Source organism: Euleptes europaea, chromosome 10 (genome assembly GCF_029931775.1).
Source record: "Euleptes europaea isolate rEulEur1 chromosome 10, rEulEur1.hap1, whole genome shotgun sequence".
Lineage (NCBI taxonomy): Eukaryota > Metazoa > Chordata > Lepidosauria > Squamata > Sphaerodactylidae > Euleptes > Euleptes europaea.
In genome coordinates this window covers 70,011,474-70,030,806 of record NC_079321.1, presented here as the reverse complement: position 1 = coordinate 70,030,806, position 19,333 = coordinate 70,011,474, and the positions used below count along the sequence as shown (strand labels likewise).

General features: G+C 42.9%; 1 protein-coding gene across 1 annotated transcript in view; it reads right to left on the bottom strand.

The window, feature by feature from the left end:
• SLC35F1 (solute carrier family 35 member F1) overlaps positions 1 to 17,229 on the bottom strand; it is a 229,843-nt gene extending 212,614 nt beyond the window's left edge. Inside the window, exons 1-2 of the mRNA XM_056856220.1 lie at positions 17,086 to 17,229; positions 11,783 to 12,030 (exon numbers count right to left, since the gene is read on the bottom strand). Coding sequence (XP_056712198.1) covers positions 11,783 to 12,030; positions 17,086 to 17,229 — 392 coding nt within the window. The remainder of the gene's footprint in view (positions 1 to 11,782; positions 12,031 to 17,085) is intronic.
• Positions 17,230 to 19,333: the final 2,104 nt, after the last annotated feature.

Below are 19,333 nucleotides of genomic sequence, written 5' to 3'. Positions count from 1 at the left end.
GAGGAGTAACACTGAAGGAGAGACACTGTCCTACAGTGTTACTCCTCTGAAGATGCCTGCCACAGCTGCTGGCAAAAGGTCAGGAAAGAAAATACCAAGACCACAGTCACACAGCCCGGATAACCTACAAGAACCGAAATATCTTCTTTATCACTGGAAAATGTCTGCTTGTGTGTTACCCTGTATCTTTTATATTACATTCAGAAAGTCTCACAAAGGGCATTTCTGCATGGGTTTTTTCCCCTGTCGGTTCTGGCCCCACGCTGCTTCAGTTTATCCCTAGATTTCCTATTGCATTTTTGTGGCTTTTAGTTATAGCATCAATTCCCCCCCCCCATTATTTTCCCACCAGTTCCTTTGAGACCACTTTTACCCCAACCTTTTTCCAGAAGTCAATTTTGAGTCAGTTTTTTCCTGGTGCATAATGTTTCTCTGTTGATTTTCTTTGTCCCACCCACTCTTACCCACCTCCAGCCCTCTGTTCAATGACTGGACTGTTGTCAGCATCACACCTCTCCCTCTCCTGCCCCTATACACTGAAGAAGTGGTTTTGGTTTTTAATTTTTAAAGGCACTGAAATATCAGTATATCAATATAGTGTTGTAATGAAAGTTTAAGAAGGTTCTCTGAGTTTTGAGCTTTCATTTTTAAAAAGTAAGTTTCTAACCCCGTCCATCACTCCAGTATCCTCTTGTGAGTTATGCTGTTCACTGCATGGTATGCCAAGTTTGAGCAGAAACATGAGCTTGAATCATACCTAGCAGATTTATCTAACTTCACTGTTAGAAGGGCCTTCATATTGCACAGAATGCCATTTATGCATCTTGCTTTGATTGATGGAGGATACAGAAATATTCTTTTTTCCTACTGTTTCTGTAGACTAGAGTATATGGTCTGGAAAATATTCTCCATTAGGAACAGAAGCTGGTAAGCATCCCCACGTCTTCCTGAAAGGGTTGATTTTTTTTACTAGCTCTTAATCAGGACACCATATTAGTGGGTGGCTTTCCATTTGCCGCACACACAACTCCATTTTTGAATGCCTGTGCTATTAACTGTAGACTGAAGATGTGCAATGACCATTAATTTTTCTGTTGACTTTATTGTAGGGGTGTTTCATTGCTGTTGTTCTCATGTAAAACTCTTTTGTAAGGTTCTATTTGTTATACATACAAAACTGCTACTACTGAAAACTTCACGTCATCACATACTTAAGGTTTGTAAACTGTAGACAAGGAGATCGCTCTCTTTCATAGCAAACAGGCACCACTGTGCTGTGCCTGACGATTCAGTGACAGTCAGATGTGACCATGAAGAATATGACACGAGACACTGATACTCAGTGGCTCAGGAGCCACATATGGCTCTTTGACATGCCACCTCTTGCTCTTCTGAGCACCATTACCCAACATAGCACAAACCCTCTGTTTCAAGGCTCTTGCCCAGTAGGGATATTGGTTTCCACCCTGAAACAGTTGCCACCAGATGAATGAAAAAATTGCAAGCCTCCCTAAGGTGTAGTCCTTATGCTAGGCATGGAAGTAAATATGGCTCTTCGAGTTGATGGTAATTGAGAATGCAGCTCTTTACAACCTGCAGAGTAAGTATCACTGATATAAAGCTATTTCTTCATATGTTCCAGGCTGGGAATTACTATCTGTATGGAATAAGGATGTCAGTCACTAATACAGCTAATCTGGTTCATTCCTAGGATTACTACTTAGAGTGGAAGTCCCAAGTAAAAGTGAGATAATGAAGTATAACTAACTGTGTGTGTAAGAGCTAGCATACAGACACGTATACAATCTCACATACACACAATTACCCTTACAAAGGTAACACAGTTATGATGTCGTAGCAAGGGTGATCTTAACCAATGAGCAACATAGGCCTATGCTGGGGGTGGGGGCTCAAGGTGACACCAACCCAACCTCCCCAACTGGAGGGGGGCAGGTACCTTGGCAGCAGCAGCAGCTGCTCACACCTGCTCCATCTGGCTTCTGGTGACAGCAGCAGCTACCACCTGCCTCACATGGGGTGAGAGCCGCCCCTTGCTCAGACCCCGATGAAAAAGGCAAGGCACAGCAAGGGGGCCAATGAGTGGGGTGGCAGGGACTCTTGGGGACCCATCCTGGATTTTTGCCGAGGGCCACAGAATCATTAAGACCACCCAATGTGGTAGTGATTTACTTTACTAACCCCCCCCCCAAAAATGTTTCTGCTCATTTGTTTTCTTGGAAACTAAAATGAACTTCTACAATAGACATTAAAAAATGACCTGTTCGCCTATTGTGCATGCCACATTTGTACCTACTGGCTCTGGGGATACTATTTGCATGTAATGCTGCCACTAAGCAAAGCTTACCATTTTCCCACAAAAATGAATGCAGTCATAATTTGAAACAAACTGTTGTAAATACTCATGCATTTGTTATGCATCTCCATTGCACCAAGTGCTGGTAGGCAAAGGAAAGGAGGGAATAATGTGTTCCCTAGAAATGATAGCTGAATCCAAATATGGCTGATTATTGAATCAAGTACCTTAGATCAGACTAAATGCAGAAGATCATGTATAACTATAGAATTCAAGAAGTATTCATAATCAAAATCTGAAAAGCAAGAATATTTTCCACACTCCATACTCATTTTGCATTATTAGGGGTGCCAGATTTCCCCTGACCACTAGGGGGAGCTTTGTGGGGCGGGGCTTGCGCACGCAGCACGATCATGTCACTTCCAGATTTATTCAGACTCTGGAAGTGCCAGCATTGTGCTGGGATGTTCTAGCACTGTCCTCCAAAAACTCTATGGAAATCTTTAGAGTTTGGGGGGGGGGGTGTTAGACCATCCCTATCGCGATGCCGGCACTTCTGGGGTGAACCTGGAAGTGACATCATCATGCCCCATGCACAGATCGCTTCCCCCCCTTCAATTGGCCTGCTTCTGCCCAACCACCAGCAAATGGGGTATGTCACCAGTAGCAAAAGTTGTCAAGTAAGGTCTCCAGATTTAATGGCTACTCAGACTTCAAGATGGTCGGTACCCAAATATGATACTTCTCTTAAAAGAACCTGGCAATTAAGTGGGAAAGAATCCAGAGTCTCATCCCCGGGTTCCAGGGTTTCCATCCACTCTGAATCAGAACGTGGGGAATGCTCCAGCGACACACGCCATGCCTGGCCAACTAAGGCAGCTAGGCAGGCACCATTGTCCTCTTCCAGCAGGAACAGGTCCCCTTCTCCCTCTTCTAGCGATAGAGAAGAGGGCGAGTTCTCCTCAGGAGAAGACAAGGAGGGGGAGGAGACTCAAAATCAGGAACAACAATCCCGGTTATTTGCCGGGGAAGATTATCAGGCGTTCCTGAGCAAGGTATTGGCAGCCTTAGATCTTCATGAGGATGAGAGAGGCTTCCAAAAGTAAGGCTAAGTTTAGGGGCATGAAGGAATTCTTCACCAGACTGAGGACCCATACCCGGGCTGTGCCTTCTCCTGAATACTTTGAGGACCTTCTCAAAAATGAATGGGAGAAGCCTCTCTCTAACAGACAGCTCCCCACTGCTGTTAGAAGGAGTCCTTCAACTTGCTCCTTGTCTCCTGACATTAATTCCTCTGAAGCCCTATCTCCACTCTCAGATATTTTGTAAACGGAGGAGTGGGGAGGGGAGGGGGAGACGAGGGAAAACAGTTGATACAAGAGGAAAAGGCTGCTGGGTGCACACAGACCAAGATTAGGACTAAGAAAAAACACAGAAATAAAGTTAGACAGGAATAATTATTGAAGTGCAAAGGCTAGGAAAGAAGGTTTGCTACAGAGCTAACCACAAATGCTGCTTCTCCCTCTAAGACAGGAAGAGAACTGGATATCAGAAGGCAGTCCTAGCACATGTGACAGGAAGAAAAGGTTTTTTGGATCCTGCCTCCCTGAGCATAGGAACGACAAAACCCACTGATGAAGATGCACTCCGAACTCAGTGGGAGAAGGAAAGGGGGGATCGGCATGGTTGGACACACATTGCTGAAAATCACTAAAATAAATCCTCCTTCTCTGTGCCCCCTTGCCGCAGTTTTTAATTTTTTTCCCTGCTGCTCCGATGGAATACCGATATATCATCATATCATCCAAAATATTATTTCAAATCGCAGAGAGAGCCAGTGGAGCCTAGGATCCTGCACTTGCTCATCGTCATTCCCCCCCCCACGGGGAAGTCATCACCCAAATGTGGGGGGAGAGCGAATATATGATCCTAGCCTCCACTGGCTCTCTCTGCAATTTTAAATAGTATTTTGAATGATATGATGATATATCGGTATTCCATCGGAACAGCAGAAAAAAAACATGGCGAGGGGGCACAGGGAAGGAACCAACCATGGCCATCTCCATCTTCAATATGGCTTCCTGGGGCATTGTGGAGTGGATGGCAGAAGGCTGGCTGAAGAAGGAGTTGGAGGGGTAGGAGAATGGGGGCGTGTTGTGGCGTAGGAAGATCCACGGCTGAACTATGCACCTACTCACATCCCAGATAAGCTCAAAGCAAACTTATTTTCAGATAAAACAGGAATTGGAAAACCTGGGGAAATTGTGAAATGGAAGCAATCTGAGCTCTGAGGGAGGAGAACATCATGAATAATCCCCGCAGAGAATCGGGACATCCGCAGGAGAATCGCAAGACAAACCAGCAATGCATAACCGACCATAATCAAAGGCCACATTCAGACATCACAACAAACCTCTGTTAATTCTTAACAAGCATGAACATAAACTGATGGTGTGCTGAAATAGTCTTGGTAGCCCTCAGAGATGAGCCTTGCTGGGAGGGAAGGCCGGAGGAGCACAACCCTTTGATTTTTCTACACTTCTTAGTGACTTTTAATAGCATTGGACACAGTTCACATCATTTGGGTTCAGGAATGGCTTCTTCAAGAGGGTCTTCACAACTGATTCTTCAAGGTGATTAGATCCACACACTCGGTTAACAACACAAGAAACTAATCCACATCCTCAGTCTGCAACAACTGAAATTCATCCACAGCTACCATGAATTCTAATAACAATCCCAGAGTCCTGCAGAAATAGTGGTGCCCATGTTTATTGATGTAGCTTATTTATAGCCCACCTTTCTCACTGAGACTCAAGGCGCAGATCCAAGTGATTTTATCTGCAAAATGCCTTACAAATAAGTCACAAAAACTCTGAATTATCTACATTATCATGAAGATGGTGACAGACCCTTCACTGATCAAAAATCTCTGCTAGACAGCTTTGCACAAATACAACGAAAGGGGGGAAGTAACAACACTTCACTACCATCTCTGCCACAGAGCAGGACCTAAGGGGTATTCTATCAGGTTTTAGGGCATACTCATTTTAAATTTCCTTCCATTTACCTGATAGCCTCGTTAACTGATATAATGTACATTTCTCCCTGTGTTGCTGTTGCATAAGGAACTCTCAAACCCTGAGTATATATGCATTACCACTGGATATAATTTAACATACATTACCCAGGCAAAAGCCATCAGGAAAAAAAAGCACTGCCTAACTTGGAAAGGACAGAGGTTGCTTCCTTCTTCCCCATAGAAACAAATTAACACACAAATTGCCAGCTAGGTGTAGAGGGTAGAATGTTGGACTAGGATCTGGAAGACCCAGCTTCAAACCTCCACTTTGCCATGGAAACTCACTGGATAACCTTGGACCAGGCCACACTCTGCTTACCGGTAAGTTACTTCACGGGGTTGTTGCTGTGGGGATAAAATAGACAAGAAAACTAATAGCGTTGTAAGCCACTTTGGATCCTCACTGGGGAGAAAATCAGGGTATATATATTTAAATAAATAAATAAGGCTGTGCTGGACGGATTCACTTCTTCAAAGAAAGGTGGTAGAAAAAACAAATGAAGCAAGGAGATACTTTGTTTACTCAAATGTAAGACTAGGGTTTGTTAGTTTTTCAAGTATGCTATCAAAAAACAGAGGGGGTCATCTTAAACTTGCATATATTACAGTTATGTCTAGTAATAAAAATGTTTTCGCATAAAACCTTTTTTTGGGGGGGTCATTATACATCCAGGGTTATCGTTCTTTTGAGTAAATTCAATAAATAAAATTAAATCCAGGTCAAAAAGGTTCCCTTGGCCCTTTACTTCTGGCCTTCCAGAAGTAAGCCAACAGTCACTTATTTAGTTTTGGAGCTGTGGATGGTTTTATTACTCAATGTACTAGTTTTAATTCTGCTTCTGTTGATAGCCTGCCAATTTTATGTTTTTTAATCACCCACTGTTTTATTACTAGTTTCAGCTACATTTATTCGCCTAATATTGTTGATTTATTAATTGTTTCATGTTTTTATTTGTATCCATTTTTATTTGGTTCTAAGCCACCTTCAGTTTTATTTTAGCAAAAGGCAGGATTAAAGTGCTCTGAACTGAAGCAACATAAAATAGCTATGCATAATTATAGGGCTGCTATGCATAATGCCGCGCATTGTATATTATTGGAATATGTAAGAGCAAGTGTTGCATGTGTGCAAAATAATATTGAATGTGAACGGCCTTAAGCAAACTGGATGAATACAAATAAATGCTGAGGGCCAGGTGAAAAATTGGTCTAATTACTAATAATTTTCCACAGTGAACTGCTAAAGCATATTACACAATTATTTTAATTTTACTCAAGCATTTTAGATACACCAATATGTATTTCACTTTATGTGTTCTATGATTGGAAGTGAGCCCATAACTATGAACAGGATATGAATGGGTCAAAGCAACTTCCTCTGTGGCTCTTTATTTCGAAGGAGTGACTGCAATGAGTACTGTGCCTTTAAAAATGTGTGCTAGCTGGTTCCCTGAGTGGTATGGGTTTCCCATGAGGAGAACTGTGCTGATTATTTGGCCTGCTTGAAAGAGAAAAAGTGAAATTATATGAGGTTTGGGCTGTGCTATGGCTTTATTTTCTTTGATGTGTTGCTCAGTTGCATTGTGCAAAGAAGTATTCCAGAGCCTTCCTTTGTATGCTGTGATTAAATCCTCAATGAGTGCCCTTTTACTAGGCAACAAGGGAACGGTGCCTGGAATTTGATCATTTCATTGATAAAACTTGAAGCTGCAAGCATGGTTATTCCTTTGTGCATAAGTGAATCCACTCCTCTTTAATGGGCTACAGCCAGTGTTTGGCCATCTGAGTCAGCCATTGCCTAAACTGAACATTTGGAGGTTCACCTTTAAAAGCCTAACAAGAGTCTTTTCTACTCAGATCTCAATATATCTGAAACATGTTGCTTAAGCAGGATGAACCTTGTTTAACAGAACTTTGTTTAACTACTGCTGAAGTCAGCACAAGCAGAGGGAATAATTTTCTTTTTTGTATAATGCTCTAAATGCATGGTTTATGGCAGGGGTCCTCAAACTACGGCCTGAGGGCCGGATCCGGCCCCTGGAGGGCTTTTGTCCGGCCCGGAGACCGAGAAAGCCAGTCCCCCCTTGCCCCCCTGCCCAGAGCTTTTCTGGGCTTCCTGGCAGCGTGCGCACAGCCGGAGGCCTCCCTCCCACCCCAGTCGCCCCCTTCCCTGCTCCCTCTCCAGCCCAAAACTCCTTTCCTGGCCGCACGAGGCATCTTGCAGCCTCGCGCGCCAACCGGTCGCCCCCTTCCCCCTCTCACCCTCCCTGGCCCAAAACCCCTTTTCCTGGGCCCGGTCGCCCCCTTCTCTTACGCAGCACGCCCCACCAGGAGACTTCTCCCATTGCCTAGCTTTGTGTCCTGGCTGGGCCTCGCCTCCTCGAGCTCCATGCAGCTGCGCCTGGTCCTTCGGGCCCTCCATGATGCAGCCCAACGTGGCCCTGGCATTCCTGTTTTGGCCGCAGACGGCAGCGTTCTCACAGCTCAGGGCTCTCTCTCCTCCCAGGGGTATCCTTGTGGCCTGGAGGTAATTGTAGGGGCCCCTTGGGGGGGGGGCTGGGCATATCTCCAGGGAGAAGAAGAAAAAGACTTGTGGCCATTGATGCATGGGAGGTTTTGCCTTGGATTTGCCGCTCTCCAGATGCACATTTTCCCCATCCGAATTCTCACAACTCAAAAGTAAGCTCCCCACCCCACCCCCGGGGCAGAGTTTGGAGAATTCGGATGGGGAAAATGTGCATCTGGACAGCGGCAAATCCAAGCCAAACCCTTCCATGAATAAATGGCCTTGGTTTTTACATGCCGACTTTCTCTACCACCAAAGGGAGACTCAAATTACCTTCCAATCCCCTTCCCATACCCTCCCACAACAGATGCCCTGTGAGGTAGGTGGGGCTGAGAGAGCGCTAACAGAGCTGTAACTTGCCCAAGGTCAGCCAGCTGGCTTCGTGTGTAGGGGTGGGGAAACCAACCAGGTTCACCAGATTAGCCTCCGCTTCTCACGTGGAGGAGTGGGGAATCAAACCCGGTTCTCTAGATCAGAGTCCCCGGTCCAAACCGCCACTCTTAACCACTACAGGGGGAAGGTCCGGGCTCGGGAGGAGGATGCTTTTCTGGAGAGCCCCCTCGCGCCGCCTCCTCCTCCCCCGCACACGCGGGGAATTTGTTCATATTTTTTTTCAAACTATAGTCCGGCCCCCAACAGTGTTTGAGGGACAGTGAACTGTCCCCATTTAAAAAGTTTGAGGACCCCTGGTTTATGGGCTCTCAATTTATAATGTATTTGCCAGACATGGATAGTCATCACATTAAAAATAATCACAGCACTGTGGCAGGGCACGTTCTTCCCAATTCAAGCACAGCTGCCGGAGGAGCACAACTCTTTGATTTTTCTACACTTCTTAGTGGCTTTTAATAGCATTGAACACAGTTCACATCATTTGGCCATCTGAGTCAGCCAGTGTTTGGATGGATGATGAGGTGAAAATATTAACAGTAATTCAGCTGTTTCCCATATACCACTGGGAAAACCCCTACAGATGCCCCTTTGTACTTTAATCATAACATCAAGGAAACAGCTAGCATTGAGTTACATCATCATTAAGAACTTAAGACCAGAGTTTTCGAGGTAGAGAGGCAGCACGATCTGAATAAGATTCAGAATCCCCTCTTTAGAAAGGACCTGCTTATTAGGAACACCACTATGCCTTATCTGTCAGATATCACATATCATGAACATCGTAGGGCTTTTATTCTCCTTTGATATAATGCTCTTCCCTCTAAGTTTCTTGAAGGGATATATAATAAAATGCCAATAAATGCATGAAAATCTATATGCAACCAGGATGCATTAGAAACCACTGAATACGTCCTTTTTGAGTGCATGCTATACGATCATATACGCTCAGGCCCTCTGATTCCCTTGTTAGTGGATTGTCCCAGACCTCTCAGAAAACATAATCTAGACCTCCTTTTGTCAGATGTAACACCAAATTTACCCGTTAGTATGGCTAGATTTGCCTGGCTGGCAACTAAAATAAGACAAAATGCACTTAAGGTTCTGGAATAACCAATCTGTGATTAGAATCTCTGCCGTTTTATGCGTATCTTGGAGGATTTTATCCCTTTATTCCAGTTTTTAATCTCCACTACATTTTCATCTTTTTTTATTATCAGTCCATAACTATTTATGTATGTATTTAATTTCAGTTTTTTAGGATAGTTGATGGTCTATGACTGCAAATAAAGTCTGTTCTGTTCTGAGCATGATAAAGGAAAGGAGTTCCATCATCATTAAGAACCACTGTTTCTTCCTTCAAAACACATTGGGACACATAACTCCTAAGACCCCCTTCCATTAATACTTTTAATGTTCTAATAAAGTTTAACTGCTTGTGTAGTGATGGTTTACAGAAAAAGAGGACACACTATGCTTTCACAAATCTATACTGCATCTAACCCATATGACCTACACTGTGCCCACATAACTCAATCTGCAGTTGTCCAAAGCGCCCACGCACCAGAAGCCAGCCTCTAATCAGGCCAAATTAACACTGTTGGCAGTTTCCTGTTTTTTCTGTGCCAAAGGCAGTCAGTTCATCCCCGCAGCCATACGAGTTTATAAAGCGAAAGTGTTTCCCTAGCTATTCTACGGGATCACAATTTTGATAAATTCCGTAGATTCTAGTTTAGAGCTAACTCAATCCATCTTTCTGTGTCGCTTGCTGGGAATCCCAAACTGTGTAGCATACACAGTACTATGACTTGAATTAGGGCTCAATTCACTAGGGACAAGAGGCTGGCTTATAACAATTAAATTCTGGCTCCGGTTGTTTTTTTAAATCTAATCCCTCCACCTTGGGATGGCTAATGCTAGCCGATGACTATCAATCTAAAAGGCTCAAATTAATCACTCTTAAACTCAAGAAAATGGGAATCCCATTGGAGTCTCTATGTCTGATGAGCAGCAAGCTTTCAGATTACTGAAACAAAGGTTCTGCTCCCCATTGGAGCTTGGTATCTACCCAATACTTGGAGCCCTACTGACCTACTTCTCCAACGCACCTTCATGTTAATACGCCTAAACATCTTTTTGTCTGAAATCCTTTGGGGCAGATTTAAGAACATCCCTGTCTGCAATTGGACTTGTCCATGTTCGCAGATCCTGCTAGAGACAATGACCCATGTGCTGCTCCACTGTGCCTATTATGTGTCTTTACGGGAAGTTTACATTGAATCACTGATAAAAGTCATCTTATATCTCACTGCAAAAGACAAAGTGGCTTTCCTTTTGGCTGACCAGCATTCTTGTACTAAGGAGAAGGTAGCAAAGTTTCTTTTAACAGCCATAAGAATTTGAGAAACTAAGCTTAACTTATCTGATGGTTACCATGGATGAAATTGTATTTATTAGTTGTATATTTTAATAGTTGGATATCCAATACGATTAAATGTTGGATATCCAATACAATTGCTATTGTAACCAATATTGTAACCAATGTTAAAGGTACTGATTGAAAAGTGTCCAAAGTATGCCACTGTTGCACCTGCATCATTCCAGATACTGATTGAAAAGTGTCCAAAGTATGCCACTGTTGCACCTGCATCATTCCAGATACTATGCCACCACAGGGCTGCCCTACATCATTTCATCTTAACAGGGAATGACTTCACACACTTCAGTCAAAGCATTCAATGACAGAACATGCCAAATGGGTAGACTGGCATCCACCAAAGAGAAATCAAACCCTCTTTCTAAAGAGTAGTCCCAATGACTGCCTTCATACTGTCACCAGTACTACCAGTAACGGGGCACTTGGGTTCAAACCCTGCTCAACTACAGAGCCATTCACTATCTCTCAGCATAATCTACCTCACAGGTTTATAGTGTGAGAATTAAAAAAAGGGTGATCATGCTCTGAATCCTTTTGAGAAAAGGTAGACTAAACATGTAATTAATAAATTCAACTATGATCTACTGTGACACTGTGAGTGGAGTTGGGAGTTGCATAAAGTTGGAGAATAGTTTTTTTTAACGAAACACATAAATACATGGTTCAAACATTTGAACAACAACAACAAAACCTCACAACTCCTGCAAACATATATCAGAATTAAAACAACACAAGCGGGGACCCAGGAGAAACTCATGGGGAAAATCTCTCACTGCTTCTCACTTTATCCTGTGACTTCTGATATGTGCTCCAGTCACATTTCTCTGTCCTTACCCACAACTGGCACGGGGGGGGGGGGTTCACAGCGACGCTCTTTGGTGTGTGGGGTGCTGCAGGGTGCAGTCCTCTCCCCCATGTTGTTTAACATCTATATGCACCCTCTTGCCCAGCTTGTCAGGAGTTTCGGGCTGGGCTGTCATCTGTATGCTTTACCAGTTGATGGACTGCCGTCCAGACTCTGTCCCGGACACAATGGCCAGGTGCTTGGATGCCGTGACTGGCTGGTTGAGGAAAAGTCGGCTGAAACTAAACCCATCAAAGACGGAGGTCCTTTGGTTCAGCCAGGGCAGCTTGGAGGTGGGGTGCCGGCTCCCAGCTCTTAACACCTTCATCCCTTGGGACTGATCAGGAAGCTCCAGCTGGTGCAAAACGCTGTGGTGAGGCTCTTTACAGGGGCTTCGCTGCGAGAGCATATAACCCGTGCTGAAACAACTGCACTGGCTTCAGCTGGAGTATCGGATCACGTTCAAGGTGCTGGTTTTGACCTTTAAAGCCTTACATAGTCTGGGACCTTTGTACCTGCAGGACTGCCTCTCCTGGTATGCCCCCCAGAGAGCTTTAAGCTCAATGAGCAACAACCTACTGGTGGGTCCCCGGCCTGGTGGAACAGTCTCCCTAGTAACATCAGGGCCCTGCTGGGCCTAAATGAGTTCCATAGGGCCTGTAATATGGAACTGTTTTCCCATATTCCCATTGTCATCATTGCTGGCCTCCCCATCCTCCATCCACCTTTGTTTTATGGGGAATACACTGCCTGGCCGGGTTTTCTAGTGGTCGTTATTTGCAACTAATGAATGCCATTTTTGTTTTATTGTATTTAAAGTATGTTTTTAACTTCTGTTTTATGATCATAATGTTGTGATCTGCTCTGAGCCTGGCTTGCCGGGAATGAGGGCAGGCTATAAGTGTAAATAAATAAATAAACTGCCACTTCCTCCCCCCCACCATCTTTTTCCTTCCATACCCTACTCCATCTCCTCCATTATCACCAACAGTGGTATCCTCCTCCCCTTTCCCACTAGGGTTGCCAGGGAGGGGATTTTTTTTATATATATATATAATTTTTTATTATTTTTATAACATAAAACATAACATACAAATAAAAAGAAAATACAAAAGAGCACTAATTTAACAATTGAAGCTACTTATTATAGTAAAAAATTACAAAATTCATAGTGCCCTGAAAAACCACCACCCACCCTAAAATAGTGTCCCATCACCACATTGGACGTCTGGAGAAGCGTTATGACAGTTTTAAAGAGTAAGTATAATAAAATCATTATAAAAAACCATAATCAATTATCTACAACTCATTAACTAAATTAGTAAAATTCATTTTCGCCAGTTTGTCCCAATATGCGACGGCCACTGACCATGTTTTTTTTAAATCTTCCATATCCTTACCATGCAAGGACTCTGTTAATTTGGCCATTCGCATATATATCCATAATTTCTCTCTCCAAGCATTAATTGAAGGTTTATTTACTTGCTCCCAGGTTTTAGCTATTGTAATTCTTGCCGCTGCAAAACTGTATTGACATATGACTCTATCACATCTATCTAATTTATTTTCAGGTAACCCCAATAAACAAAAGGAAGGGTCCATTTTCACTTTGGAGTTAATCAAATTATTCGTTTCATTTAATACTGTTCTCCCAAAAAAATTAATTTTTTTACAAAACCACCATGCATGCATAAATGTTCCTTTATCTTTTTCACATTTCCAACATAAATCCGAATCACCTTTTTTCATTTTACTTATCATAACAGTAGTAATATACCATCTATAAAACATTTTATATAAGTTTTCTCTTATTTCATTGGAAATTGTAAATTTATATTCTTTTTTCCACAAATTTTCCCATATTTCCAGGTCAATATTATATTTTAACTCCTTCATCTATTTCACCATCACTGATTTGATTCTTTCATGTTCTAAATTCATTTCAGTTAATAATTTATAAATTCATCCTATCAATCCTTTATTTCCCTTGTTTAATATAATTTCAAATCTGGATTTATTTTCATTAAAACCCTTCAACTTATCCTTATTAAATATATCTTTTAATTTATAATACATAAACCAATCTTTTATTTTACCCTCTTTCTTAATTTTCAAAATTGGTAATTTTTCTCTTTCTGTTTAAGCTGCCATGCTAACAATTTACCTGGTTTATTCGCATGTTCAAAAAATCTTTGTCTATTGTACATTACTTTCCTTTCAATTTCAGTAGTTAATAAAAACTCATATTGATGTTGTAAATTTTTCAAATTATTTAACTGTTCCTGTTTTGCTAATTTGTCATGTAAAATTCTAAGCTGTCTTTCTCCTTGTCTAGTAATTTCTAATATATTTTTCTTTTGTGCCTCCTTCTCTTTAAACCATCTTGTATTTTGGTTCTTGTAGGTTATCCGGGCTGTGTAACCGTGGTCTTGGTATTTTCTTTCCTGACGTTTCGCCAGCAGCTGTGGCAGGCATCTTCAGATATCTTGCAGAAGCACAACCACCACGATTATGTGGACTACCTAAAATTCATAAGGATTCTGTCCCACTCCGACCCATCGTGAGCGCCATTGGTTCCCCAACATATGAATTAGCTAGATATTTGACCACCCTCCTACAGGACCACATTGGAAAAACCACTTCTTACATCAAAGATTCAACTCATTTCATCAACAAAATCAGTCCGTTGAGACTCAACCCACAGGATATATTAGTCAGTTTTGATGTTGTATCCCTCTTTACCAAGGTTCCAGTAAAAGACACAATCTCATTGATTAACCAGATTTTTCCAGAAGATATAACAGCCTTATTTCACCATTGTTTGACAACAAGTTATTTCCTATGGGATAAAGAATTTTATGAACAGATTGATGGAGTAGCTATGGGAAGTCCACTCAGTCCAGTAATAGCAAACTTTTACATGGAATATTTTGAAAAGACAGCATTAGAATCAGCACCTTACAAACCTACAGTCTGGTTCAGGTTCGTAGATGATACATTTACCATTTGGAGCCATGGTGAAGAAAAATTAATGGACTTTCTAAACCATCTTAATAATATCCATCCAAACATTCAGTTTACCATGGAAAAGGAAATTGAGGGTAAACTCCCATTTCTTGATACCCTTGTCATCCGTAAAACAAACTTTCAGGTCACAAGGTCTACCGGAAACCAACTCACACAGATCGCTACTTACACAAAAACTCCAACCACCACCCCCGACAGAAAAGAAGAATAATCAAAACATTATTGGACCGTGCAAGACGGATCTGTGAACCACAGTTTCTCAAGGAAGAAACTAATCATCTAAATCACGCACTGCTAGCAAACAGCTATTCCAGAAATGAAATCAGAAGGGCCATTAAACCAAACAAAAATCAGAAAACTCAGTAAAAACAGTCTCCCATAGGAAAGGTATTCTTGCCATTTATTAAAGGAGTCACTGATAGGATGGAGAAACTTTTGAAAAAACATAACCTACAAACAGTGTTTAAACCCACCAAGAAAATACAACAGATGCTACGATCAGCAAAAGACAAAAGAGACCCCCTCACCTCTGCAGGAGTATATCGTATACCGTATATACTCGTGTATAAGCAGAGTTTTTCAGCCCAAAAAAAGGGCTGAAAAAGCCGGCCTCGGCTTATACGCGGGTCAATACGGTAGAGGAGGGAGGGAGGGGGGAACTTACCGCCATTGCCGCCAGGCCCGCGTGGCTTCCCCCGGCCAGGAGCGCCCTGTGGGGGCCTCCTGCGGCCGTGGGAAGGCTGTGCCTCCGTCGCCGGCGGGCGTGCCCGGCTCCCCCCGGCCTGGACAGGCCTGGGAGGGCCTTCTGCGGCCACAGGGGGGGCGCCGCCGCCTTCGCCGGGCCTGGAGCGAAGGTAAGCCTGCGGGGGGGGGAGGTGTTATAAGCCAACCCTCGGCTTATACGCGGGTGCCTAATTTTTCCCCATTTTTGGGGAAAGATGAAAGATACTGCAGAAAGATACATGAAAGATACTGCAGACTTGGCCAGCCTGAGAAATCAGCAGTGGCTGAACATGGACTGACACAAACAGGACACAGGGTCTTATTCCAAGACACTGAAAGACTGGACAATTCTACCAACTATTTTGTCAGATTGCACAGAGAAGCCATTGAAATTCATAAACATCAGCACAACTTTAACAGAAAAGAGGAGAGTTTAAGAATGAATAAGGCTTGGCTTCCTGTCCTGAAAACCTCCAGACTAACGAAGACTACAGTCAACAATAGCCATGCAGATTAGCTTTGGATTTCACACATTAACAGATCACTTCAGGATACAATGGTTCCATATTAACGTACCCCACCCTCATTAGCACATTATCTTGATTCTTACAGGACAATGATTAGCACATTACCTTTGTTACTTTTTGCAGGACAATGATTCAGCTCAACCCAACCCCTTTCTGACTATATATTACTCTTCCTACACACTTGACACTGAGAGACACTGTCCTTCAGTGTTACTCCTCTGAAGATGCCTGCCACAGCTGCTGGCGAAACGTCAGGAAAGAAAATACCAAGACCACGGTTACACAGCCCGGATAACCTATAAGAACCAATGAACTCTGACCGTGAAAGCCTTCGACATCTTGTATTTTGTTGTATTAAAAGTCATCTAATTACTGCTTTACCAGCATCCCATATTACCTCTTCCTTTATACCCTTATCTACATTGTCAGAAAAATAGTTTTGTATATCTATCTTTAATTTGTCTACTATTTTTTTATTTTTTTATTAAAATTCATTTATTACCCACGGCTTATTCCTTCTATCACCTATCTTAACGTTTACTGAAACTGCATTATGGTCTGATAAAACCCTAGGTAAAACCTCCGCATCCTCTGAGATGTTTATCAAACCTTTAGAAAGCCAAATCATATCTATTCTTGAATAAGTAAGATGTCTAGATGAAAAAAAAGTATATCCCTTTTTACTCCCATGGGAGGGGATCTTATCAGGCTTAAAATGAGGCCAAGGCTTTGACATCTCCTGCATGATCATGTCACTTCTAGAAGTGACATCATCATGTTGATGATGATAATGAGGGAGATGCTCTGATATTTGGGCAAAACTCTATGGTAAAAACAGCTTCTACCAAAGAGTTTTGCCCAAATACCAGAGCATCTCCCTTGTCATCACCTGTGTGGTGATGTCACTTTCAGAAGTGATGTCACCATACCAGCAATGTAAAGGCCTAGGCCTCCTTTTAAGCCTGGTAAGACCCCCTCTGGCCAGCTGGACAGCACCAAGGTGAGGGGCCCAAAGCAGGGGATCCCCCACCCCCAGCAGGGGTCTGGCAAACCTAATTCTCACCCACTGCCCTCTTTCCTCTATTCGACCTCCCTGCCACCCATCCACCTTCCTCACGGTAGGCTCCACAGGCACATAACCCTTCTCACAGACCCTACATCCCACCCTCATTTACCCCATGCCCACCATTGTGGTGCAGGGCCCCACCCCACTGACTCTGTAGAGGCATTTGAGCAGGATACTCTTGGTGCTGCTGCTGTAGGCATTTCAGCTTGACCATCAGGTCAATCACCTGCAGGTCACTTGGATGCGGGCCCATCAAGAGAGAAGGAGGGAAGAGGGGCAATTCTGCCTCTTCTGCACCTCACCCAGCCAATACTCAACTCACTTGACTCTCAGCCTCTGATGTGCCATCATCAGAGAAAGGGGGAGAGAGGGAGGCAATGGCGGCTCCAATAGAGGTGTGTTCCTCTGTTTTGGGTAATTTCACCACCACCCCCTTCATCTCCCCCCAGGCTTCTGATTTTTCTGTAAAATTGTGGGGTCCTCCAAGTTTGGAAGAAAATATCCATAGTCTGTATATGGCCCCAATGCACAGATTTAACTATCCACAGATGGCATAATGTTGACTGTTAGATCTACTGATAAAGATCTTGGATGAAAGTGCTTATATTCAGCCTATTATTTACAACACAGGTTTCATAGCTCTAAGATCCTGCCTGAGCCAGTGTGGTGTAGTGGTTAATAGCGGCAGACTCTAATCAGGAGAACTGGGTCCCCACTCCTCCACATGAAGCCTGCTGGGTGACCTTGGTCCAGTCACAGTCCTCTAAAAACTCTCTCAGCCCCACCTACCTCACAAGTTGTTTGTTTGAGGAAGGGAAGGTGATTGTAAGCCGCTTTGTGGGCCTCCTTAAAGTAGAGAAAAGCAGGGTATAAAAACCAACTCTTCTTCTTCTGAAGCCATTCTTTTGGTGAATGAAGCCATATTTCTCAATTACACTTACATTCAGGTTTTCTTTTGGAAAGTTCCAAACAACTTAATAGAAGGCTCCTAAACATCTTCCAAGCCTAATTTTAACAATGTAATAAGAGCATTCAAGAGCAAATGTAACTTTATTTTTAAAGCCCTCCTAATGTGGCTTATTAGTATATTCTAAATTAAATGAGAAATATTTAATTAAGGCAAATGAAATTGGAAATACATATAGCTCAATCTTACCCTAATTACAACTCCTTCCAAAATAACACCAGTCTGCATGTGGCACCATAGATAGACGCATGTGTCACCACAGAAATGCAAAAAACCTTGATACTTGCTTCCAATCAGAATTATCCTAATGTCACTTAAAAATTCAACTGATTTCTCTTGTCATTTATGTCATGTCAATGAGATCCATCAAAGAAGCAAAAGAAGAAACTTTCTAGAAACTTTTTTTTTAAGTTCCCTCCAATGTAGATGATACTTTTGCATTTTCAGAATGTTAGGAAGTAGGATGGTAGTAGGGTTGCTAGTTCTGGGTTGGGAAATACCTGGAGATTTGGGGGGTAGAGCCCAAGGAGGGTGGGGTATGGAGAGGGGAGGGATTCCAATGTCATAGAGCCAAAATGGCCATTTTCTCCAGGGGAACTGATCTCTGTTTTCTGGAGATCAGTTGTAATAACAGGAGATCTCCAGCCACTGCCTGGAGGCTAGCAACCCTAGATGGTAGTGATGTCTTTTTTGACAAAAAACATGATCAGTTTTTCTGCAGAGGTAGAACATTCTCTCTCTTAAGGGCAGGAGCAGTGTTCATCACAAAGATGGGAAGGGAAGCAGGGCTGTGCAAGGAAGGAGATTTTAATTTTTTTAAAATCCGAAGGGCAGAGAAGACAAAGGAAATGACAGCCTTCTTCATTTATGGCAAATAGAGGGAAAGGGATAGAACTGACTATTTCTTAAGAAAACAGAGCATTAAAAAGAAAAGCTGCTCCCAAAGACCATCCAACACCCAACCCCCTCCCCAGGAGACAAGAGTGTGTGTGCATGCGTGTCCATTGGAATGCTGATCACAACTTCCAAGCCATTGTTCTGTCCAAAAAAGAGAAAGGAAAGATTCATTCATTAAAGCAGCAGCAGATGGCTGTGTGGCAGACAGGGAGCAGCATGAAGCAGGGCCACCAGCTGGCAGCAACCACACGGGCAGCATTCAGCTGCAGCTGCACTTTTACTGTTCCTTTCAATCGCCCCACATTCCTGAGAGAGCCACTTAGCAGGGGATCCCTCTCATATATTTAACGGACCAATTTAGGGACAGTCCATTCAGCAAGTCATCCCACTACTACTGCCTCCATCTTTAATCCTACTACTACTGCCTCCATCTTTAATAGAACAGAAGCAACTAGTGGGGGGAGGGTTAAGCCCAGAGACTACATGAATTGCT